Source organism: Poecilia formosa, unplaced genomic scaffold (assembly GCF_000485575.1).
Source record: "Poecilia formosa unplaced genomic scaffold, Poecilia_formosa-5.1.2 Scaffold270, whole genome shotgun sequence".
NCBI lineage: Eukaryota > Metazoa > Chordata > Actinopteri > Cyprinodontiformes > Poeciliidae > Poecilia > Poecilia formosa.
The window spans coordinates 265,253-290,547 of NW_006800209.1; the positions used below are offsets into that span (position 1 = coordinate 265,253).

The 25,295-nt window shown below is 39.6% G+C and overlaps 2 protein-coding genes across 4 annotated transcripts; both read right to left on the reverse strand.

Moving 5' to 3' along the window:
* Window positions 1-564: 564 nt before the first annotated feature.
* hspa1b (heat shock protein family A (Hsp70) member 1B) lies at window positions 565-3,918 on the reverse strand. Its single transcript, XM_007570880.2, has 2 exons — window positions 3,689-3,918; window positions 565-2,618 (listed from the first exon to the last, which is right to left on the reverse strand). Exon 2 carries the CDS (start codon window positions 2,597-2,599, stop codon window positions 683-685), a length of 1,917 nt encoding a protein of 638 aa, XP_007570942.1. The 5' UTR covers window positions 2,600-2,618; window positions 3,689-3,918; the 3' UTR covers window positions 565-682.
* Window positions 3,919-5,761: 1,843 nt separating this feature from the next.
* ahcyl1 (adenosylhomocysteinase-like 1) lies at window positions 5,762-25,018 on the reverse strand. 3 transcript variants are annotated; one of them, XM_007570882.2, is made up of 18 exons: window positions 24,628-25,018; window positions 24,355-24,561; window positions 14,528-14,642; window positions 12,991-13,134; window positions 11,797-11,897; window positions 11,584-11,686; window positions 10,734-10,828; window positions 10,521-10,627; window positions 10,007-10,123; window positions 9,305-9,368; window positions 9,090-9,178; window positions 8,834-8,904; window positions 8,586-8,680; window positions 7,002-7,100; window positions 6,802-6,870; window positions 6,643-6,721; window positions 6,389-6,509; window positions 5,762-6,302 (listed from the first exon to the last, which is right to left on the reverse strand). In XM_007570882.2, exons 2-18 carry the CDS (start codon window positions 24,544-24,546, stop codon window positions 6,296-6,298), a joined length of 1,668 nt encoding a protein of 555 aa, XP_007570944.1. In that variant the 5' UTR covers window positions 24,547-24,561; window positions 24,628-25,018; the 3' UTR covers window positions 5,762-6,295. The 3 variants fall into 3 exon arrangements, with proteins under 3 accessions (XP_007570944.1, XP_007570943.1, XP_007570946.1); XM_007570881.2 differs by having other exon boundaries at window positions 24,355-25,017; XM_007570884.2 differs by lacking the exons at window positions 24,355-24,561; window positions 24,628-25,018 and adding an exon at window positions 18,257-18,358.
* Between the last annotated feature and the right edge of the window lie 277 nt (window positions 25,019-25,295).

Here is a 25,295-nt window from a genome sequence, read left to right on the forward strand (position 1 = left end):
CAACAGGTTGTTGTTGGCTTCTTGTGCGATTAGACAACTAACAGCTCAAGGTTTCCCTCCAGTGGACAACATATTAAATGAACTTCAAATAAAGAGGATCTCAATAAACTAAATAAGAAATCAATTTTGCAATGTAGAAATTATTAAAACCTAAAATTCTTCCTAATTGTGTGGCTATAACATAATATTAAAAATCCTTTTAGTTTTATGTAAGTTTTTTTTTGTCCAAAGAAAAATAATTTCGTGTTATCATTAGCTGTGAGCTAAAAAGAACAATCTTAATATATCACTCTTGTACATCTTTAATGTACAAGTTGATCCTTTTAACTTACTTATTCAAATAAATTAGCACGTTGTTGATATTTAAATTAGTGATGACAATCACTGCATTTGATGGACGACTTTCATCTAATCTGTCCTTCTATTTTTATAATATCCCAGGAAATCTGTTTTCATTAAGCCCTTCATATTTGGATTTTAGAATCTCATGTGTATTTATTCTTATCACCTTAAATGTTAAAGTACTTAATCAACACTGAATGGTTAATAAGAGGCAAATGTTATTTTTTTTAACATGTTTATTATAAATATGCATAGAAACAATGAAAAAACATTTTTTTTCCAGAAACCAAACATAAGTCAGAAATCTTTATCCAGCAGTGAGATGCTGCAGCTCATAGTTCTAGTCAACCTCCTCGATAGTGGGGCCCTGAGAGGTTCCTCCAGCCTGACTGCTGGAGCATCCTGCCCCTGCACCTTGATACAACTTTGCCACGACAGGTTTGCACACCCTCTCCAGCTCGTTCTGCTGATGTTCATACTCCTCCTTCTCTGCCAGCTGGTTGTTCTCCAGCCAGGAAATTGTCTGGTTGCATTTGTCAATGACCAGCTTTTTCTCCTCCTCACTGATTTTGCCTTTCAAGGCGTCGTCTTCGACGCTGCTCTTCATGTGGTAAGCGTAGGACTCCAGGGAATTCTTTGCCGCGACCTTTTCTCTTTGCTGGTCATCCTCTGCCTTGTACTTGTCTGCGTCCTGCACCATCTTCTCGATCTCGTCCTTGCTGAGTCGGCCCTTGTCGTTGGTGATTGTGATTTTGTTTTCTTTGCCCGTGCTTTTGTCAACGGCGGACACGTTTAGGATGCCGTTGGCGTCGATATCAAAGGTAACTTCAATCTGTGGCACGCCTCTGGGAGCAGGAGGAAGACCAGAGAGCTCAAACTTCCCCAGGAGATTGTTGTCCTTTGTCATGGCTCTCTCACCCTCGTAGACCTGAATCAAGACTCCTGGCTGGTTATCTGAGTATGTGGAGAAGATCTGAGTCTGCTTCGTGGGGATGGTGGTGTTTCGCTTGATAAGAGGTGTCATAACGCCACCGGCTGTTTCAATGCCCAGCGACAAGGGAGCCACATCCAGGAGCAGTAAATCTTGGACATTTTCTGAGGTGTCACCCATGAGGATAGCAGCCTGGACGGCTGCACCATAGGCCACCGCCTCATCAGGGTTGATGCTCTTGTTTAGCTCTCTACCATTGAAGAAGTCCTGCAGGAGCTTTTGGATTTTGGGGATTCTTGTAGAGCCGCCAACTAGGACAACTTCGTGGATCTTGGATTTATCCAGCTTAGCATCTTGTAGGGCCTTCTCAACTGGCTCCAGTGTTCCCCTGAAGAGGTCCGAGTTGAGCTCCTCGAAGCGTGCCCTTGTGATTGAGGTGTAAAAGTCAATGCCCTCAAAGAGTGAATCAATCTCAATGCTTGCCTGAGTGCTGGAGGACAAAGTCCTCTTTGCTCTCTCGCAAGCTGTGCGCAGTCTCCTCACCGCTCTCTTGTTCTGGCTGATGTCCTTCTTGTGCTTTCTTTTAAACTCCTCCACAAAGTGGCTGACCATTCGGTTGTCAAAATCCTCCCCACCAAGGTGTGTGTCCCCGGCTGTGGCTTTCACCTCAAATATGCCGTCCTCAATGGTCAGGATGGACACGTCAAAAGTGCCTCCACCAAGATCAAAGATGAGGACGTTGCGCTCTCCTCTTTTGCCTTTGTCAAGGCCATAGGCAATGGCTGCCGCTGTCGGCTCATTTATGATGCGGAGAACATTTAGTCCGGAGATCACTCCAGCATCCTTTGTGGCTTGCCTTTGGGAATCATTAAAGTAAGCTGGCACTGTGATGACCGCATTCGACACCCTCTGTCCCAGAAAGGCCTCGGCTATTTCTCTCATTTTAACCAGGACCATCGAGGAAATCTCTTCAGGACAGAATGTCTTAATTTCTCCTTTATATTCCACCTGGACTTTGGGCTTTCCGTTGTCGTTGATCACCTTGAAGGGCCAGAGTTTCATGTCAGACTGGACCACCAGGTCATCAAACCTTCTTCCAATGAGCCGTTTGGCATCAAAGATTGTGTTGGTGGGGTTCATGGCAACTTGGTTCTTGGCAGCATCTCCGATGAGCCTCTCTGTGTCAGTAAAGGCCACGTAGCTGGGAGTTGTCCTGTTGCCTTGATCATTGGCAATAATTTCCACTTTTCCATGCTGGAAGACCCCGACACAAGAGTAGGTGGTGCCCAGATCAATGCCAATGGATATTCCTTTAGCTGATGACATCTTGCTGGTTGAGATGAACCTAGATAGAATCAGAATGAAAATAATTTTATTTTACGGGTACTCTTTGATGAAAGCCTTCAAAGTGAAGGGAAACTGTTAGGATCACTAATGCTGATAAAAGAAAACCCATTTGTGCTCAGCATTCATTTATCAGTTTCAGAAAAGTTGGCCTGTAGTTTTATCTTTTTAACACCAACAGTGCAGCTTTGAATCATCTCCCCAGGCTGTTTGAAAGTCATTCAACACTCTGACACGTGACTAATACGACTCACATTTCAGTATAGCTAGGAACATGTTTGGATCATCGAGCGACGACTTAAACATTGAACTGAATGGAGGAGGGTCAGTGTTGCCCAGAAGAGGTCTTGAAATGTGACCTTAATGCCCCATCTGTATTTCTGTTCTGACTACAATTTATAGGCCTCTGCCTTTTCAGAAATGAAGAACAATTGTAGGCTGAGTTTCTTTACATGTACAGTATGTACCTTTTCTAACTGTCTTGAGTAATAGCACCTAATTGTGGCACATTTTCATAACAGTCTTTATACTTGACCTCTTTTTGCCACTTAACTCAGACGTATAATTCAATAGATATGCCTGTCTGACGACAGGGAAACAGCATTTCTGCAGTGATGTGTTAACTGGTTAATGTTAGTGTCTGTCTTTCACTGGACTGTTTTCTGTTTCTTATCCTTTTTAGATTTCTTTCTCCTCATAAAGCAAAATGAGTTTCATCCTCTAAGTTTGATGCCACATTTCAAACTGTGTTACCTTTAGCATATTTGTAATAGATTTTTTGGAGCAAATTGTGTGTTTTCACATCAAAATATTTGACTTCCATTTTCTATGGCTCATTGCTAGATGCAGACTTAAAGAGTAACACTCAGCATGTCTCATTTGAACCAACTCAAAGAAATTAAGAGAGATAAACCTTCACACAGTTTTCTTTCAACATAATTAACAGATATTTTAAAGCATTTTAATAAAAAGATAAACCGACTGAAATAACCACTCCCTTCCTTTTCATTCTCCAAGCGTTTTCAATGACATGTTTTGGACTATTTAAACAGTAGAAGTCCAGCTACTTACAGCCAGTGGTGATCTCCTCGTTGATGAAAAGGTTAGAGTTAGGAAGGATTTCCCCTGCGAGTCTCGTTTCTAGTCAGCTTCTGCCGTCAGGTGTTTCTTCTGAAACTAGTGCCTGGATTGAATCAGGCCCGTTGCTTATATAGTAACACCCGGGTTTCCAGAAGGCTCCCAGTGACCCCTCCTCCTCCTTCAGGCCCAGTGAGGAAACTGATAATATTAGAAACTAATGCAGCTAGCCTGGAGCGCGAGAGAGTGTGTGAATATTCTAGAGAGGGAGAGCAGTTTGACGCCCAGCCAGCAGGGCTGACTGAGAGGAAAGCAATGCAGGGAATGTAGCGGTAAGGCTCATTCTGGAAGCCAGGAGGAAGTTCTTGCTGTCTTCAACTCCAGTTTTATCTCTAAAATTACTCATTCTCCACACACACACATAAAAAAAAAAAAACTCCACACTTTTAAAGTCAGTTAAAAAGCTTTGCTTTATTGCTGATTTAATGCATGAATTTACATACATAGTACACACTTAATGTTATTTTAATCACATAAAATGTTAATTAAGGTGACAGTTGAATCAAATTAAGACAGTGACAATCATATGCCAGACATAAAGTTCATTATTTTTCTTAAAATACATCTTATATGTTAAAGTTACAATTAGTACCATAAGCAGTGGAAGGAAGACGTTACGTTTAAGTAGGTGTTGTTAAAAAAGGAACGACGATTCGCTAAATTAAGGTCAGCGCTGATGGTTGGTATAGAAAACCTGTTTCAAAACAAGTTCGGACACTTGTGGGATTTCCAAATTGGAGCAAATAGTGCAGATACTAAAACCCATTAAAACTTTGGGTCTAAAGTTTAGGTCTAAAGTTTGAATGGAAATAAAATCTAACTGTTCAAATTAGGTTTCTGTGCTGCCAGCATTTGATTCTCACAGACAGAAAAGTTTGTCTTTTATTTGTTCCAATAAAAACAATAATTCTTAACCGGAAAGATCGAAATTACTCTTTCTGGAGAAGGAAAAAAATGGTGTATTTTTCTTCCATTTAAAACAGTGTCCCAACCTCTTTGAATACAGGGTTATAAAAAAAAAATCAAAAAGGCACATTCATACCACGGCCTTAAAAGGCATCATTCAGGCAAAAGGTTTTTACAGTGACAGAGATCAGGACTGGAATGTGACAGAGCAAATGGAAAGTTGGAAATAAATGAGTGGAGCTATCATTTATTGAGAGAGTTCTTGTGGCTTTACTCTTCAGGTTTTTCCCAAGTTCCCTTCAGGAATTTGTAAAGCCTTTATTTTTAACACATCATGTGTCAAAACAAACTATTCCTGTTATTTTTTCTTTTGTTAAACTTCTTTTAATCATAAGGTTGATTTGCAGTGCTCTAAAAAAGTATTCACATCCTTGAAGCTTTTTCACCTTTTTTTTTTACGTTTCAACCAAAAATGTCAAAGGATTTCATTTGATAAAGCAACACACAGCAGCATATTTGTGGAGAAAAAAAAAAAAAAACATTAATTGTTTAAATTTTTTCCTATTTGTTTTACAAATAAAAATATGAAAAAGCGAATCAAGCACTTCTATTTGGTCAGAGTTAATATGGGAGTCCGGAAAGGAAACGGGAGGCAGCAAGTTTGAGACGGGGGAGGAGGTTTGCCTTTCAGCCTAAACAACCAGAGCTACAATGAAATCTGAACCAAAGGCCTCCATCCAATCTGAATAAGTTTGAATAAGTTTGCAAAGAGGAATGGACAAAACGTTAGTCTCTAAAGACATGCAGCTCTAAATTGAGTAGAGGCCTCCATCCAATCTGAATAAGTTTGAATAAGTTTGCAAAGAGGAATGGACAAAACGTTAGTCTCTAAAGACGTGCAGCTCCAAATTGAGTAGAAGACGGTTAAACAAAGCTTTGACTCAGTGGAGAAGAAAACTGCTGGATGTAAGACTCTTCAGATTTTTATTTGTGAGCGTTTGGAAAATCCTGTATTCTTCAACTACCTCGTCAAAAAAATCCCAATAAAAATATGGTTGTATTGTTACAAAAAAATGCATATAAACAAATTTTTTATATATATATACTTCATGATCTAGTGGATGTTACCTTTTAGGGCTTATGTGCAGGTAGCATTCAAAAATGCTTTCATGCATACAAAACTACTAAGATAATGTGCATGCCGTCACAGAGCTTGCTTTGGCTCAGCCTAAACTCCGGTTGAAAGAATGTGCCCATAAATTCTCCACACCACTGACAAACGAAACAGAAACGGCCATCGTTTGGCACTGTGCGTCAAATAGAGTAAACCAACAAATCAACAGCTCTGTGATCAGGAAACAAAAACTCATTAACAACTAAATACACGGAAACATCAATGCATGCAAGTAGGATGCTCTCTGAACACAAGACAGAACAATGTTAGTTCATTATATATTATAAGTTCTCTATATATATGTCTTATCCTGAAATAATTAGATCTACTCCTAAGGTGCTATTAATAAGTTACATTCAGCATAAGTAAAATAATTCCTCCGTTTTGCAGTAGTTTAGAAAATAAAATAGATATCTCTGTTTATCCCAGGGCAACGTTTCGCTGAGTAGCAGACATCTTTATTAGTACCTGTAGAAGTAAAGAAAGTGTTAATGGATTTCTTTGTTGGTATTATAATAAAGCGTAATCATGGGAAATCACAAACTGACCCCAACCTGTAATAATTTGGCTTAAACGGGCCGTTCTTGTTCAGCCCCATGTACTTAGCCTGCTCATCGGACAGCTCTGTCAGGTGGGCATCAAAGTTGGGCAGGTGCAAACTGGCCACGTACTCATCTTGGAAAAGAGACAGAGAGTAATTCATTATAGATAAAGAGGGCATCATCCTCAGCTCCAGTAAATAAATGCTGTAAACCCTTCGGGGAGTCATAAGGTGGCAGCAGGGAGCAGGATGTAGGCAAACTCCTACCCATTTTCTTGGGCAGAAGATAAACGTCTTGTTTGTATCGTCCTTCTGGAGCGTTGTACAGCTCAATCAAGGCGAGAGCCTACAGACAACACAGGGCCAACAGCAGATGTAAGACTTTTACAGCGACACTTGCAAACATTGTACTGCAATATAGCCGACCTGAGTAGTAGCAGTGATGGACAACACGAACGTAGGCACTGTAGAACAGCTCAGATTTAAAAGACGACCCTGAGGAGAACCGGAACGCACACAGAGCCTTTATCATACGTTCAAGTAAACAAACTAAATAAAATAGAAGTAGAGTCTGACGTATGTCAAGAACAGTGAGGTTTTACTGTGGACTTGTCCTGCGACTTTACCTCTGCCAGCACAATGACCCTTTTCCCATCTGGCCAGATGATGTGGTCGACCTGAGAGCGAACCCTCTCCCAGGTCAGCTCGGGGCTGCGTAGGCTCGCCTGAAGAGCACAATGGAAAATACACGCACACAAAAAATAATAATTAAGAAGGGAATAATTAAAAGTCATCTGCAACCAAACATGAGTTTGACTGTGCTGGTTTTCTATCACATGTGGATGAAAAGATGAGCGTTCACCCTGTTTAGAATGGTGGTAATATGATGTAAAATCACATGAAAATCAAAGCCTTGGCCTTTCTGGGGGAACAAAGAAATGTAACCATTTGATCATTTACCCATCAGTGTCTATTCAGTACCGAATCAGATCAGATAACAGATCAAATATATAATAACAGGTATCAGGATGATATTCTACTCCCGGTACCCGATGATGGTCTCCTGTCTGATTTTCTTCACTCCACGCTACACAAGTTGAGGTGTGGGCGATATTCACGTGCGCAGCTGATTCCGTGCACATTATTTTGTTGATTGACTCTGGGTTTTTCGCTTCGCATCTACGGCTTTTTAAGCTTTCACTTTGATGTTCACAGTGGGAAACGGAGAGAAGCCGCATCAGCTCCTTAGAGGCTCACTGTGTCTGTAACATGATGTTCCCTGCTTCCCTCAAGCATGAAAAGACACTGTGCAGCAGAGGGCGCTGTGCTGAGGGCATTCTCAGTAATGGCCTTCTAATTGTACAACTCTAAAAACAATGTATGTATGTATGTTTTTTGTCTGTATAAAATTAACTGCAATCATCATGGATTATATTACAAGCTAAATTATTAACAATGGGACGTAAACAGAGAGTAAAACAAACCGCTCTGGTTTGTTTTACTCTGCTTCTGCTGAGACATTTTCAGCAGAATCAGGACTGTAGCTATAATTTTGAATCAGATATATATTATGAAACAAATCTATTTCATGTAATGTGTTGGAGGAACATTACAGTAACTTTCTTAACCAAACTGAGAAAGGTTGACCTGAGAAAACTCTGGATGGGATAAAATATCTGCAGCTTTCAGTCATAAATAGAACAACCTCAAAAAATAGCTGTGTAAATAAGTATTTTTAATGTATTCAGTGAACATGGCATTCATTTTATTATGTTTAATGAAGCAGCAGACCATGACTTGGTGTTGGCCGATGCCTGCTCTTAAATTATTCAAATCAAGTAACAGTTTGTCACTCAGGTAGTAAAAAGGAAAGATAGAAATATTGGGCTAAGAAACTAAGCCAGTTAAAAGGTCATATTCCAAATTCCTCACCTTTAATAATAGATGGAGCTTAACCTCTTTACCTCTAATCACCCTAATTTCTAAATCAGGAGCTTTATAACTGTGATAAATTCCAGCGAGGAATAAAACATGAAGGCATATTTGCAAAGCTCACAGGATTATAAGAATAAAGAACATAATAGGGGTTTTTCCCCCATGAAAGTGTGTGAATGCCTGCCAACTTGTGCTTAAAACAGGCACGTTTTTTTTTTTTGTTTTTTTTTATGGGAACTTTCCATAAATAAATAATAGAAAAACAATGAAATTACCACATCGATCTCTGTATTGGAATGTCCCATATTGCAGACAATGCAGCCATTTTTCATTCGGTCAAGATGCTCTCTGGAAACAACGTTCTTGTTCCCTGCAAATAAACAAACGGAAACCGGTGACCTCTGAAGAAAATCCCTGAATTCAAAGGGGAATGATATTTAAAACGAGACACACAATTTGCACATGGCCAACGCTGTGGCCATTAAAGCAGAAGTAACGCCTGTCACTGCGTGGGGCTCCGTACCAGTGCAAGTTATCACCACGTCCATCTGCCGGATGACCTCGCTCAGCTTGACCACTCGAAATCCGTCCATACTGTGCGGACACACAAAGCAGATCTCAGTATTTTGTTTACGCAAGAGAGGAAAGTGAGCGGATTAAAAGACGACATAATAATGCACCGGTTAGCATCGCAGCTAATTCAGTGCACAAGCACAGAAATTCTAGTGGCGCACATTTATTGATGGAGGAGGGCCGATCGGTAATGTGCAGTGACTCACCATGCCTGCAGAGCACAGATGGGGTCAATCTCTGTGATGCACACAATGGCGCCGAGGGCTTTGAGAGCAGTGCAGCAGCCTTTTCCCACCTACAGATCACAAAGCAGTGGAATAAAAAGGTCAGCTGCACCAGTGGAAATTCAATCATTTCAAGTAAAAGCTTTTGTCCCTTGTTTGTTTTGTGTTTTTTTTTTTTAAATATAGGAATGACTCACCTCCCCATAACCACACACAACCACTTGTTTGCCTCCAAACATTATGTCCGTGGTCCTTTTCAAGCTATCAGAGAAAAAGTAAAAACAATCATTCAGGACCATCTTTAATTTATTATTTTACATCATTTAAAAAAAGAAAAAAACGGAAGCAGTACATTAAAGACGATGTCAAAAGAAACATTGCTCTTTTGTCTCCACTATCGGACATTAAAGCAGACTAAATGTTTCCTGTTTTAGGTCGGTTATAGTTCTAAAAAATATTTCTATTTACTAAATGTCATAATAATGTGAGAAGATCTTTCCTAGTTTCTTTAAAATCTACACACATATTTCATATTGGGAAAAGAACAACATGTGGAAACATTGAAGAAACATCTACAGCCTGGCATTGACAAGGTCAATGTTTTGAGATGGTTGTCAAAAAGCTCTGACCGTACTCTCATTGAGTGTTTTTGGGCAGAAATAAAAAGATGTGTATGATAAAAGTGTGAAACCTGTCAATTTTAGTAAATAAAAACAAATATATTATTTCTCTTGCAAATTATATTATTCTTGCACTTAAAACGGATTTTATTTTGGTAATCCGAACATCTTTTAACAGGAAAAAGATTAGTCTGATTAATGTTAGACAGTGTGAAAAAAGCCCACGGGTCTTTTTATACAACCTACTGTAAATATTTAAAACGTTCTAATCTTGCTCACCCATCCAGAATAGATTCGCGGCAGCAGTAGAGGTTGTCAAACTTCTGCTTCGTAACCGAGTCGTTCACATTCATCGCAGGGACGCACAGCTTACCCGCCTTAGACAGCTGATACAATCTGAAAAGACACAGCAGGAAGTGCGTTTAGGCCAATCGGGTCACATGACACCTTTGATCATATCCAACGAAAGCGAGACGCCCGTCTTTATGACACTGAGCTTTCTGGAGCCTCTGGCTAACTGAGTCTATGGAAGCGTATATTTTGGCTGCGTCATGTTTCTCCAATTCCCCGAAGTTATATAAGGGCAAAGTCCTCTTAAGCCCACAGTGGCATGTATCAATACCAACATGACCTATACGACACCCTTGCTTATTGTTGCTGTTGACACAATAGTCAGAATATTTATAAGCAAATGCATTCAGGTAAAGCCCAACTTTTCCAGGAAAACAGAGAACAAATCGGAAAAGAGAAGCAGAGACAGAGGCTTGAAATGAAAACAATCAAACTGTCTCACCTGTGAACGCCAGTGACGCTCTCCTCCACGATCCCTCGGACCTTCTTGAACACGCTGGGATACTTCTTGTAAACCCAGTGGGTCAAATCTCCACCATCGTCCAAGATCTTTCATTTGAACCAAAGAGGAGATCGGTTAACTGCGTCAAAGCTTTAGGAAGGCCCCAGAGAGCGAGAGGTGTTAAAAGTCATGATGCAACTGCACTCATAATACCATATTGGCCTGCCAGCCGTCGCTGTTGACACAGCGATCGATGCACCACCAGAAGTCGTCCTCTGATTCACCTTTCCATGCAAACACAGGTACACCTGCAGGAAGCAGCACACACACACGACGGGCAAAGACGGAAGCCCATTAGGGGGGGATTATTACATGATAACAAACACAAGCATGAAACGGTTAACTTTCAAGGTCACTGAGAGTTCATTCAGACTTACAACTAAGATGACGTAAAACCTAATCTACTTCTATCCGTTAAAATGCAGGTCGCTACAATAACAGGATTTTATTTTAGCCTGGAATACAAATTTGATAGCTGGTGCAAACCCACACACTGTATTTACTCATGCTGTTCTTCTATACAAAGGTTCTGAGGCAAAACTTAAAGTACAAAATAAAACAACAAACAATCAAATTAGATTGAAGAATCTAAAATTAATTTTTGTCTGTTTTGTAGCTCCAGTCAAAGTTAAAGAAAATGTTTCTATCTGGATGCTTTCGATACATTCAATTACAGATGCTTATTACTGGTCTACTGACTGTGATTATATGAAAAATACTCTCTCTCTAACAACGCATAGATAATGTCCACAGTGAAAAAGAGATTGTGTTGCTCCTGCAGGTTTGCTAAAGAAAAAAACAAAAAGGTTTTCTTATGTTTTTTGTCCCTATTATTCATACGCTTTGTAAAATTCAGATGATGTATGATGTTGCTGTTCAGGACAGTAAATCTCGACTTCATGTTACCAAAGTGTTGAGTGATTCATTTCAGAAAGCGTCATGCTTTAAACCAGTAGATTACATAGAAAAAGCCCCACGAGCTTCTAGAGGGGACGAATCTCACCAGTTTCAGCGAGAGCAGCGGCCACCTCGTTTTGAGTGGAGTAGATGTTACAGGCAGTCCAGCGGCACTGGGCCCCGAGGGCCACCAGAGTTTCAATCAGGACCTAGGAGGGGATGACGGATTGCACACACGTGTAAAAAACGTTAGAAGACGTGAGCTGTAACAGAACATCAGCTGGACCCGCAGAGAACAGGACGAGAGGACAGAACCTACGGCTGTCTGAGCAGTGATATGGGTGCAGCCCACTATCTTGGCCCCGGCCAGGGGCTTCTCCCCCTGGGCTCTCTTCCTCAGTGAGATCAGGGCAGACATGTCTGTAAAGCAAAAATATATAAAACTTAAAAGCTATGAACATTTGTTTCTCACTTGAAAACTAATTTTGTATGTTTTTTTTCAATGAAAAAAAAATAAAAATAAAAAAATCAGCTAAGGGAGTCTCTCTGATAAGTGTAGATCTATGGATTGGACATAACATATAATTTGGAAAATAAAAATGAAAATTGACCATCTACAAATTATATATTTTAACTTTTATATCTTAGGTGTTCAAGTAAGGAATAAGTAAATGAAACATTATTTTAAATGCTGGAAATGTTTAAAGATGGAGTCAAATTCTGTATTTTCCAACATGCTTGGAGAACCCCTGAGATAAACACTGGTGTGATGAGTGGTATAAAAATGCTACATGAATCAGAGCATATAAGCTACGTTTGTACTTTTAATAAAGAAAAGATAAGAGTCTGAGTTTGATTGGAACGAGTGAATCATTAACAGCATTTTTTTTTTAAATAAAAAAGTAATAATAATCTCTTCCTACAAGATGGTTATAAAAAGAACGGCAGGAATATGACAAACTGTGAGAACAACAGCAACATACCATCTATAGCCCTGCAGATTTAAAGCCTAATAAACACTTGTCAGGCGTTCACATATTTCCCTTGAACAATGTAAACAGCTAGAAGCACAGCAGACAGAAGAGAGAGACTACAGCATCTTTGAGAGCTGAAAGTAATAGGACATACGAAACGATAAAAAACAAACTGATCTGTAATAATGTTTTCAGAATGACATCAGTACTGAATAAGACAGGATCTTAACCGTTGTGAAATTAGAAAGTCGTGTAGTGGTAGTAAGCAGTTGTTGTTTTTGTTTGTTGTTTTTTTTGGCAAATATTCAGGAATAAGAAACTGCTTTCTTTGTTTGGTTCTTTGTTCTTAGGAGTTTTAAAAAGCAGTCTACTATGCACACTGCCTAACAGCAAAACGATTTTGTCTCCTTTCACTGCAGAGCAGAAAAAAAGCTGCAAACTCAAAACTACACTAATCAGGAAACTACTGTTTGGGTTTCAGCTTCTGCAAAGAAAAATCTATATTATCTTCTACGTAGCTGTTACATCCGTGTGGGCACCTTGCTCTGCTATTTCAATTTCCCGCCGTCCGAATTCAGCCTGTTTGATGTTCTTCACACAGAAGTTGGTGCTGCCGTGGCTGTTGACCTGGGCTTTGTCCCGGGGGGAGGTTTCATCATCGGAGCTGTCGGTGTAGGAAGCAGCTGGAAAACGAAGAACACAAAAGCTCACTTTTGTGTTAAAACACACGAGCGGAGGCAATAATGAAATCTATACTTCACATCTATTGTGAGAAAGAAAGGACCTCTGTGTGCACTTCCTGTGTGTGTGTGTGTGTGTGTGTGTGTGTGTGTGTGTGTGTGTGTGGACCTGTGTATATTAACAGCGCCTTGTAAAAGTATTCACACCCTCTGAGCTTTTTTTTATTTTTATTATTATTATTATTTTTTTTCACATTTTGTCACATTCCAGTCACAAAATTTTAACTTGTTTAAATGGGATTTTATGTGATAAATCAATGCAAAGTAGAGTAGAATTGTGAAATAAGAGGATAATCACAAATGGTTTAAGCATTTTTTATAAGAGTTGAAAACAGTGGTGTTAATTTATACTCAGCCCACCTGGATCAGTACTTTGTAGAACCAGATTTACCTACAGTTTTAGCAGAAAGTCTTTCAGTGGAAGGATCAGCTTTGAAAAGTCCAGAGACTTTTCTTGCTAATTCTTATTTACAATATAGCTCCAACTCAGTCAGAATGGATGTTAATAACATCTGTTTTTAAAATATGTCCACAAACTCACTAATAGGTCTGGACTTTGGCTGAGCCAATTTTACACATCAATATGTTTTTGAACAAAACTATTCCATTGTAGTTCTCAGTCTGTTTTAAGGTTGTTTTTCTGCCAGTAAGGTTAACCTCTGCCCTGGTGTCGATTCTTCCTGGTCTCCTGCAGAGTATTTAGCTCCATCCACCTTCCAATCAGCTCTGACCATATTCCCAGTAGCTGCTAAAGAAAACCATTCCCACAGCATGACGCAGCCCCCACCAAGTTTCACAGTGAGAAATAGCACTTTTATTTTTCCTTCACACAGGTAGCTTTGATTAAAGACAAAAAGTTACATTTGGACTCGTCTAACCAAACACCTTCCTCAACAAGTTAGCTCTGGTTTATATATACCTCACTCAACCCAAAACAGTTCCTGAGAAACTGAAATTATGCTATATAAATAAAATCACCTTAACTTACCTGAAGTCTTCACATGGCATATAGTACATGGTTTTATTTTACCAAATCCATTAGCCTAACATCATAAACTGAAGTCTGTTTTTCGACCTACCATCAGTTTCCCTTACTTTGTAACTACCTTGTGTTTCTCCATCACCTAAAGTCCAGACAAAAGATTGAAATTTGTGGCTTCTATGTGAAACATGTGAAAAAGCTGAAGGGGTTTAACGTTTTCAACTCAATGTACAGTAGGAAGCAGAGTGTTGCTTTAACGGATGTAACGTGTAAGTCTGTCAAAATAATATGTGATATGCATGTGTGTTAATAAAAACACGAATGCCCGTACTGAAACCTTGGGGTCCACAGTACCTGAGCTGTAGCTGTCTGTGGAGGACTGTGAGATGGAGCGTGAGAGCGAGCGGCGACCCGCCTTGGTTGGAAACTTGCTGAACTCCTGCTTGTCCTCTGCATTCGCAAACTGGATCTGAAAAACAGTCAGTCAGATGCAACACTGAAATCACACGCAGACAGGGACAGAAAGCATCATCGCAACACATTAGCAGTGTAGATGCTCGGTAACATGCTTACGTAACTGCTTGTATTTGAACTCATTTTGCTGTTTCAGCCTCAAAACTGTCCTTTGAAAAAAAGAAAAAGGTTGAAATCAGCTCATTTTTGCAAAACGCAGGTGGATCAGGAGGAAGAAAGCTGCTGCTTATTTTTAGACGCGCTCCGCTGCTCTGTGATTTATGCTTTGTTCAGATACACAGGCTGGAGTTGTTGTCGGGGGCTATTTGTTTTTCATCATGCTAACCGAAGCCTTCAAAGCGCCACAGATCAAAGCCCTGGAAACACATGAATCAGAACAGCAAAAGCTTGATTAGCGTCTGTATGTTGTACCCCTGCTTTTCATAAAAGTCGTAACTGTTTGAGAATCTGGTCTTTGGTTCCAGCATCAAAACACATTTTTCAAGCTTATGAGCTTTAAGACAGATGTAAAGAAATATTCTGTTACATCACAGTCCCACACGTAATGCTGTTCCTCAGCACTTTACAGCAACACAAGGTCTCCAGGGTCGTTTCATTTTGCACATTTTGTGTTTCGCATAATTGGTGATAGAAAGAAAAATACAAGCTTGGACCAGTCCTCTCAGAAACTAGAGATGCACACTGGAGTCACCCAATCTGCAACTTGATTGACCCTTATCGGTGATCAGCTGGTCAGAAAGCTGAAGATCCAATCTGCATCTTTTTTTTCCTGATCTGTGAGCTTCACACAAGATGTCGGTAACAAACAAAGCAATGCAGAAATCAAAATTAAAGCATTAATTTCAATTAGTTAATTAAGGAAAGAAAATCTCGTTAAAAAAATATATAGTTGCATGATTCAGGAGAGTATGAAGTACGAAACTTCATACCACATTTATCAGTGGTTACTAAACCACTGATAAAAAGGAACAATCTGGACAAATCACTACTGCAGAATTACACGCTGATCTCCAACCTCCCATTCATCAGCAAAGTTACTGAAAAAGCTGTTTAAACAATTAAATAGCTTCCTAACAACAACCAACCGCTTTTGACTCCTTCCAGTCTGGTTTTTGTGCTCACCACAGCACAGAGACTGGCCTAGTCAAAGTATTCAATGAATGATATCCACATAAATACAGACTGTGGGAGAACCACAGTGCTGGTTCTGTTGGACCTCAGTGCAGATTTTGACACTGTTGACCACAACATTTCACTGAATCGACTGGAGAGATGGGTCGGACTCTCTGGTCCAGTGCTCAACTGGTTTGAATCTTACATAAAGAACAGGGATTTCGTTGTTTCACTTGGAAACTTCTAATCAAAGAGGTCATAGGTCACATGTGGGGTACCCCAAGGTTCAATCCTAGGACCCCTTCTTTTCAATATTTATATGCTCCCGCTAGCTCAGGTTATAACAGGAAATAAGATCAGTTACCATAATTACACAGATGATACACAGCTCTACATTACGATGTCACCAGGTGACTCTGAACCATCCAATCACTGAACAGATGCTTAGAACAGATAAATGTATGGATGGGCCAAAAGTTTCTCCAGCTGAACAGAAACAAAACTAAAGTTATTATTTTTATACCGAAAGAAGAGGAGCGAACTAGAATCAGTGCAGTGCAAAGTCGGCCTTCAATCACCTAAAGAATATCTCCAGGATTAGAGGACTTGTGTCTCAACGAGATCTAGAGAAACTCATCCATGTGTTCATCTTTGGTCGCATTGATTACTGCAGCAGCGTCTTCACAGGTCTGTCCAACAATAGCTGCAGCTAATCCAGAACGCTGCTGCTCGTGTTCTCACTAAAACCAGGAAGATAGAGCACAGTTTTAATGTCACTACACTGGCTCCCTGTAGCTCAGAGAACAGACTTTAAAATACTGTTAGTTTATAAATTACTGAACGGCTTAGCACCACAATACATTAAAGATCTGCTATTGTTGTACCAACCTTCCAGACCCCTCAGGTCTTCTGGTTCTGTTCTGCTAGTTTGGTTCAGAACCAGAACCAAACTAGGAAAAGCAGCATTCAGCTTCTATGCATCACAAATTTGGAACAAACTTCCAGAAAGCTGTAAAACAGCTGAAACACTGAGTGCCTTTAAATCTCGACTAAAAACCCACCTGTTTAGAGTTGTATATGAAACATAATCAATTACGAATTTAATGATGGCATTTGACTTAATGTAATGTTTTGATTGTTGATTCTATGTTCCATGAATTTGTGTTTTTGTTTGTTATGATGTAAAGCACTTTGAAATGCCTTGCTGCTGAAATGTGCTCTACAAATAAAATTTGATTGATTGATTATCACACTTTCATGTTGTGTCCGTCTGTCTGTCAGACAGCACTGTGTAAAGTCATAACACTGTACAGTGTCGTGCAATCATGGCTGATCCCCTTGCAGACACACAGACAAAATGCAGAACATTTTTCCTGTAAGTCCTCTCTAAATTGCGATCATTTGACTTCTCTGTCTTGGTGGTGTTGCAATGCTGCTTTAAGTCAGTCATCGATTTCCTACACACAGTTCACACCGCTCCCCTTTTGAGACAGTTCGTGAAAATGCTGTCAGCCTCCCTCGACCTCTTATTTTCAATGTCCATAACTTGTGTTTGGAGTGCAAACTGTTGAGCAGGCCGCTGGAGTTGACAAAACACACAAGGAAGATGAATAGGTGGGCCACACAGCTACTAGAACAAAATCCCCGAGCAACATACACTGCAGCACATACACTGGCCAAGAAGCATGATAGAAATTGCTAAGGAGTAACAACTCAAAGACTTACATAAATACAACTTTTAGCCTTAAAATGTCTCTCTCTTTCTTACTGTTTATTCAATGTCACATGCTGTTCTTATTTTTTCTTTATGTAAGGCACCTTGAAATGCCTTGCTGCTGAAATATGCTATACAAATAAAATTTGATTGATTGATTGATTGATTGATTAGCCAAAAAGCTAAGAGAAGCAGCATGTGGCTCAGTTTTCAGGAAGTGACCTCACAGTTGGATGGAAGGAGTTTGTTCTCCTACAAAATACCGAAGAGATAACACAAAACAGAGTAGTTTCAGTCTCTTAACTTCTTGACCTTATGATCCCTTGTCCCAATGTTCATCACACCTCGACTTCAGCAGTCTACCATGCAACTGAAGAGAAACTCAAGAAGCTTGGGAGTCTGGGTGAGCAGAGCAGATCTCTGCATGGCTCTGTTTTCACAACCAAGACTGTGGCCTTTCTCACACGCTTGGAAAACAGTACATTGAGTTTTCCTCTGGATCGTTTCATGTGGATTCAGCACACACTTTGCATTTTCCTTTCCCAACTGGTAAACATTTAAATAAGATCGTACTCCTGCTTTCGACGTACGGTAATGTAAATGATGGTTACTGGTTTTGCTACCTGAGATAACATCACAAAGCCTTTGTAGTTCAATGTAAAACAGTGCTGCGTAGGATACCGTAACCCGTTTCAAGTCACAAGTCATCCAAACTGATCTCTGCCTGGGAATTCCAATATCTAGAAGGATAGGTTTCCTGTGAAGCATTACAAGCAACTCACCTGTTCTCTCCCATGTCCATGCTTGTGGGCCATAGCTGCCGGTCACTGTCTACTGCGCTCTTCAGCTGTCTAGTCTACCTCTCCGAGTCCTGTGTGTGTGTGTGTGCGCGCGATGGTACCAGGTGTCCCTGATGCTATTATCCCAGAACACTCCCAGGCAGCTCAGGGGGAGGTTCCCACCTATTACCGTAATTTCTAAATGGCCAACTTTGGCTAAAACAGGCCAGGACGTAAAAAGAGACGTCAATTTCAAACAAGCCTCTCCCTCTTTCTCTCTCTCACCGTTTGCTCCACATTGTCCTTGACAACTCGCTGCTGAAGGCTTCAGTTTTTATTTTATGGGGATTTTTTTTTTTTAAAGTGCAGCTAGAGCATTGTACGAACCAGAGTTATGACGACACCACCACGCAAACAAGTACAAAAACACATTTGCTGGAGCTCGTATTTTCAGCTTGAGTTCCTAATTTGCAGCACTAAATGTACTGGGATTGGCAGGAGGAATTAAACCTGTTCTCCATTAGCCTTCTGCTGCATCATTAGGCATCTCTTTAGACCCATCCTGCAGCTAAAAATACCCTTTCTCTCTCAGATAACAGGCCAGGTCAAAGACTTAAGCCGTAGAGTGTTACAGTCGGTCAGTGGTGTAAAGGCTCAGTGTGGCCCCCGACATAAGGCAACCAAAACTACTTAACCAGACACCGCCACCGCGGCTCTATGGCACCATCTAACTGTAATCCACACACATCCTCGCCGCCAATTGCTCACAGCCGCTGCATTCAACAAGTCAAACACAGCCAGCGCAGCGGATAAAACAGAGCACACGGCAAGGCGAGTTTCAAGTGAAGTATAATACTGAAGTCAGCACATTCCTCCTGGTATGCAAAGGCTGCTGTTTAAATCAATGCATGCATGACCGATTACACCGTGTTGTGAAAAAAAACACACTGCGAACTAATCCTGCCTTTCTCACAGACTATGTGACCTTGAGCTGAAACTATAAGTTCTCCTGATTAAGATAGTGCACAGCCTTATTTCATGAATAAACACCTGCAGTACAGCCACACTGATTTAAAGGGGCGGTCCAGATTTTTTTCTCTGTTCTGTTAAGATGCTATATTCAATCATTAACTTGCGGTAAATAACTCTCTTGGGGTCTTTACTTTAATACTTTAATTAAACCAGGATTCTTTTCTTCTTCTTTTTTTTTAGGTAACAGGGCATCAGGGGAAGTCTAAGTTAGAGGTTGGCCATGTTAAACCTAACATCCCAAAATATGCTTAACGCATTTCATGTTGCAGAATGTTGCAGAAACAATCGGTCCCCTTCTGTGTGAGTCACTGTGCATGAATGAACCTCAAAGAAATGTTTTGAAGTTCAAGTTATTTTATCATCAAAGTGAAAATAACAGTAAGAGTTACCTACGTCAGGTTGGGTACTGACTTCACTTCGAAGAAAATCTAACATTTCCATATGAATGTTTTAATTTGATAAAAGATGTAGTAAAATGAACTAAATATCTTGAAAGTAAGGGGAACAGTGAAAAACAAGACTTGTGAGAATGAGTTGTAACTAACTTGAGTTTAAAAAAAAAAAATCAGAACCGAGACAAAGGGTCTAAGTTTATTTTGTTTGGTATCTTCACGTCATCTAGTTTCCACTGCGTGATACTCACACTTGGTACGGAGTGTAAATATCACCCCAGGAGAGGGTGATACACTCCTGTGGCAAATGTGTAATCACTTGCATGAAGGCTTTACTGGACTGAAAATGATGAATGTGGGACAGTCTTTAGAGGATCCAAAAGCTTTTATGTTGAACTTTCGTTTTGCAGTCCTCCCCCTTGTCCACCTTATCTCATTACAGCATTAACTTTGATTCCTCATCATTTCAGAGCATAATCCGTTCTGCATTACCCAGACCTCTCCGTCTTGCACTGTGGAAAAAGATTCAAAATGCAAAACATAGACTATTGAGAACTATTTGGGGGAGACATTAGATAATCTCACAATAATACAGGACATTGATCAAATCTATCAAAAGCTGAGGAACTTAATATGACTATAGTCAAAAGGAGAAGAAAGCAAACTGTTTACTTCTATTTGCTGAGCTATAAACTGTAGAAAAAAGTTAGTCCTAAACCCCAGAGATGCTCCATCAACATAAAATAGTTGATGTATTCATAACCAAGGTTTAGAGTTGAAAAAGATTTTCATATTATCTTGACCATTTTAGAGTGCCAGAATGTTTAGGCTCTGAGCTGACATTTGAATTTGAATTTCTAACCTAACCGATATTTTCCAATCCAAATGTTTTTAGACATCTAGTGATGTTTAAATTCCCTTCAATATCAAATATATACAAGTGAATATTACTAAATACATTCCTGCTATAATAGGATTTTATGTTGACATAGCAAGGCGCTGTGTCTGTTATATCATATTAACACCCAGTTGAGCTTTTCCACATTTTGACACATAATTAACCACAAAGGTCAATGTATTATGTGGGGCTTGTTCGTGGTAGACCAAGACAAAGTGCAGTGGAAGGAAAACTGGCACATGCTCTTTTCAAGTCTTCCAAATACAGAACAATTTTTTATTAATATCTTTGAAAAACCACATGCGCTTTGCCTTGCACTTCATAATTCCTCCCTTATTTGTGTTGGTCTGTCACCTAAAACCCTAACAAATCCCTTTTAAGGTTTGTGGTTTTACCATGACAAAACGTGGAGAAGATCAATAGTGCGAATAAGTTTGCAAGGCACTGTAAATATGTTATAACCAAAACTTCAAAGTGAGCACGCAGCAGTCCACACCTCCACAGGGATCAGATACAAAATGATGATGCAGGAACAAATTCGATGTGAGTAAATCCCGTTACAGGGGGCAAGGGAGGCGTATTGCATAACTGTTTTGTATTGAAAAAAAAAAGGAGGATGCAGAGGTTTGCTGTTCTTTGACTCACCCACTCATCCAGTCAAATGTGTAGAATTGATCGTAATTTATTCACCACACTTTTTTCAGACCGTCAAAGTCAATGCGGAGTAAACCAAAATAGCAACAAAGTTTGTCTTCTCACAATGATTTGCAGAAGTCGTTTTTACTAATTATGCATAAGATGCAAACAGGTGTCTGAGTCAGACACTGGACGCTCAGTTTTATTCATAACAAAACGTTGTTTTCATAAAGCTGATGCACATTCCGATCATTCAATATGTTTGGAAACAGGCCCCCCGGAGGCAGCTCACAGTCCACACAATATTGGCTGTCAGACAGGAAGGGGGTCTAAACTAATATTTTAAAGTCTCTGAGCCCCGCTGCTGGGAACGCAGATATGGCTATCTTTTGTAATTTTTTTATGTAATTTGGTTCATATTATGAGTATACAACTTGGTATGAGACAGGCTGTCTTTACAAAAGCTAAATCGCAAACACAGACACACAGTAGATGTAGGACACAAACAAAGATTTAACATTCAAGTTGATTATTTAGCAAAAATAAAGTGAGTATAATATCTATGTTTCCATGACATTGGAAATATGTGGAAACAACCTTCTTTTAATCTGCAGAAATTACAGATCATTCTTACACGTTTATGTGTTTCTACACAGTAACTTGGACTCATTTAAAGCTTTTCCTGTGTTTGTTGCAAAAGCAAAGCAGATTGTGAGGCGAAATCTGCAATGAGACATTTTTTTTTTATATAGGATAACGAATCGTCACCAGTGTGGATTCAAATCTATGACTAATTTTACGCAAACAATATGTAATCAAACATTTGAAGGCTAGGGTTAGCTCTGTATTTGGATACTGGCACATTAAAACTAATAAAGAACTTTCATGTGATTTATATCCCATTTGGTAGATATTGTTGAGTTGCAAGAATCCTTATGGCAAAAATATCCTTTATATTTTTGCCATAAGAATGGCAAAAATATAAAGAACAAACAAAAAACAGTCACTATTTTGTGAAGATTTACCTATCTAATACATATACAATTAAATACAAATTATGTAGCTAAGCATCTGTTTTTATACAATGGATTTTTAAAACTTAAAGTATACTTAGTTTCAGGTTGTGCAACAAAATTTAACATCTGCATTTAAGATGAATATGTAAAAAAACATAAGACATCGCTGATCTAAAGTTTCCTATTTTCCACAAGAATACAACTTAAGGAACATAAAACAATGACAGAGTGAAAGGTTATCCTGCTGTGAGAATCTCAGCCTTCTAACAACTACTGTAAAACCATTTTACCAAGTGTTGTATATTTATTTCAGGATGTTATATTTTCAGGGAACAAAATACAAAAAGAACGGCTATTTCTGGAGGTAAAAAAAACAAACATCTCCTCCTCTAAATGTGAGCCGGTTCTCAGAAACACGGTCCTCGACCTGCAACCAGCAGTGGATAAACACTCGGATTTATCCAGTGCTGGGAACCAGCAGTGGATGTGTAATATGAACATCCAACTAGAGAAAGTCTTTTTTGTTTTGTGCCGTTGCAAAGCAGCCAAGACATTCAAAGTCTTTTCCCTCAGGTGCACAGTGTGCAGTAAACACACTCTTATCAAGCTGCTCCAAAAACTGACGATGCCCACCCACATGAGAAGCCTGAGCTAAGTCACAGCTGACCGGGTCAACAGTGACAGAGTTCAACAGTTAGATTGGTTGGACTGGTTAACAGAGCTGGATGCACTATTCCACTTTTTCCTGGCCAACTTGATATCCAGTTTTCTTTGCCAAGTCCCAATTTGACTTAAATTTGACATTTTATTTCTAAGAGCTATCAGACATCAAAGGAAAAATATGTACATGAGTTTCTTTTGGAGAAAAGAAATAAGATTATCTTCATTGATGCATCAAAGCACAGTAATATATTTCAAATTAAACATAAAAAAAATGCATCAAAGTACATTATCGAGCAGAGGGTGTGGGGTATCTTACTTTGGATACATTTAATGAAGAGAAGATGGAAAAAGGGCTTTCCAGTGTCTGATCAATGTTAAACAAACCATGCATTTTTTTTCACTTTACCAAGGACTGAAATCAAGGATTTAAAAATCATCTTTTTGCTCTTTAGTGTTTTCTAAACATTCAATGTATATATTTTATCAATACTGCATGGGAACATAAAGAAAAATCAAAATCAGTTTTTTTTTTCCCAAGTATATATTCTAATATATTTTAATTTTGAAACAACTCAGATTGTTTGAAGGACTTAAAGCTTATTTTTAAAAGTGGTTTGCAGAAGAAGTAGCTTTTAATCCAATCGAAAATTTAAACAAGAATACCCTGTAATAAGACTGCGTTCCTAACCTCTATTGGATTTTTATTAAATTCAAAGAAATGCATCAAAGTACGTGCTCTTGGTTAGAGTGAAAATAGAGGCGGCTGTAAGTCTTGAATCACATAATAAACAGTTTATTTTCTTTTATAATATCTGACCTGCCAGTCACTGAGCAGAGCCGTTCAAGGGAAAGTTGGCTGATTCTGATTCTTGCTGGATTGATTGATGCTTATCTTTTTACAATTTTAACATCCACATTCCTGCACCTCTAAGAAAAGCTGCATAACCACAGGTTATGCGGGGTTGGATGTTTTCTCACAGAAAATCCTCTATGGCATTAACTACCACATACTTAGTGTGGAAGCTCCCCCCACATGGAGCTTACTAAGGCCTTACATGTAAGCTTTAAGGTTTAGTTCCCTAAACAAAGAATATTTACATTTACACTGTATAGAAACAGTATAAGAATACCCAAAGCTTAAAATGACATGTCACATCAGTATTACAACAGAAGTTGTAATTCTTCTACGACTTGTCATACTAAGTGAAATGGGTACAAATATATATGTCCCACTGAAACTACTAACCTGACTGAATTCCCTGTTTTTTAATACTAACTGTACTAAATATTAAAGAATGTGGCTTTGCAGCGCATTCACTACGGTTTCTTCCCCCATACTGTCCAGCAGTAGCCTACTTGACTGCAGCACAGTTCTCCGCACCAACGCGAACGTGTCCTCCTCACATGTGACCGGCTGTTCTTTGCCCAATGGCAGCAAGTGATGGCGGGCATCACGTTTCTTACCTTCTTCACCGACTTCAGCGTCGGGACTGCGGTGAACGCCGCGGAGGGCATCTCTCCGACGTTCATGTTCACATCGCTGCTGTTCTTGCTGACGGTCAATGCGGAGTATTTTTCCGCGACGTTCTCGGTCTCTTTGACATATTTGGTGGCCTGCTTGACCTCCGTTTTGCTGTCCACTGCCGAGTCTGTCATCGCATCTAAGTGATACTAAAAGAAGGAGGAGATGAGGGGGGAGAAAAAGAGAAGCCGGTTGTCTGTGGAGTTTAAACTAACGTTAGCTCGGTCCGTCGCCTTCTTTGATCTTTGGTGTGTGGTTTAAAAATGACCGAACAGATTCTGAAATCTATATAAGTAAGAAGTAGGCGCTTAGGGCAAGTTTTCTGGCTTCTTCAATTCCCTAGAAGCGCTGCGGAGGCAGTTGCTGGTCCTGCGTTGTGCTGTCAACCTCAGACAGAAGCATCTCTGATGGGAGGGGGCGGTAGGCTCAGCCTGTCACCTGAGGAAGTAGGCTGTGTTCAGGCGGTGATCGTAAACACAGCGCTCCAACCGGAGGACAGGATTCAGAACAGAAAGACGGGAAATTGTATTCGTAAAGAGTTTTATAGTATTTACTTCCTACTTGTATAACTCGTCGTCAGTTTGCATAAAGTAAACCTTAGTCCCTAAAGCCTGTTTGACCGTTGCCAAGGATGCTGAGAACAAGTCCCGCCTTCTTTGCTATGATTGGTTGACTCTGAGATCCATTTAGACAATCCACCGCTTCTGATTTGCTGCGCTTATTATGTTTAAAGGGTCCTGAACAGGGATAGATTGAGAAAAAAAAAACAACACATTTTTAAATAGCTTCAGCCTGTTTTAAATGTTAATATAATGAATTGGGCAGGGTCGTCGGAGAGAGAATACTCGAGTACATAGAAAATATTCGAGATACTATGTACTGT

What these genes read in the sequence shown, in the direction of transcription:
- hspa1b (XM_007570880.2), bottom strand. Translation starts at nt 2,599, where the DNA reads ATGTCATCAGCTAAAGGAATATCCATTGGCATTGATCTGGGCACCACC.
- ahcyl1 (XM_007570882.2), bottom strand. Translation starts at nt 24,546, where the DNA reads ATGACAGACTCGGCAGTGGACAGCAAAACGGAGGTCAAGCAGGCCACC. An exon ending in ATATCACTGCTCAGACAGCC is followed by an intron (nt 11,687 to 11,796) that starts GTAGGTTCTGTC and finishes ATCCCCTCCTAG; the next exon opens with GTCCTGATTGAAACTCTGGT. An exon ending in GGGTCATTGTGCTGGCAGAG is followed by an intron (nt 6,871 to 7,001) that starts GTAAAGTCGCAG and finishes GGTTCTCCTCAG; the next exon opens with GGTCGTCTTTTAAATCTGAG.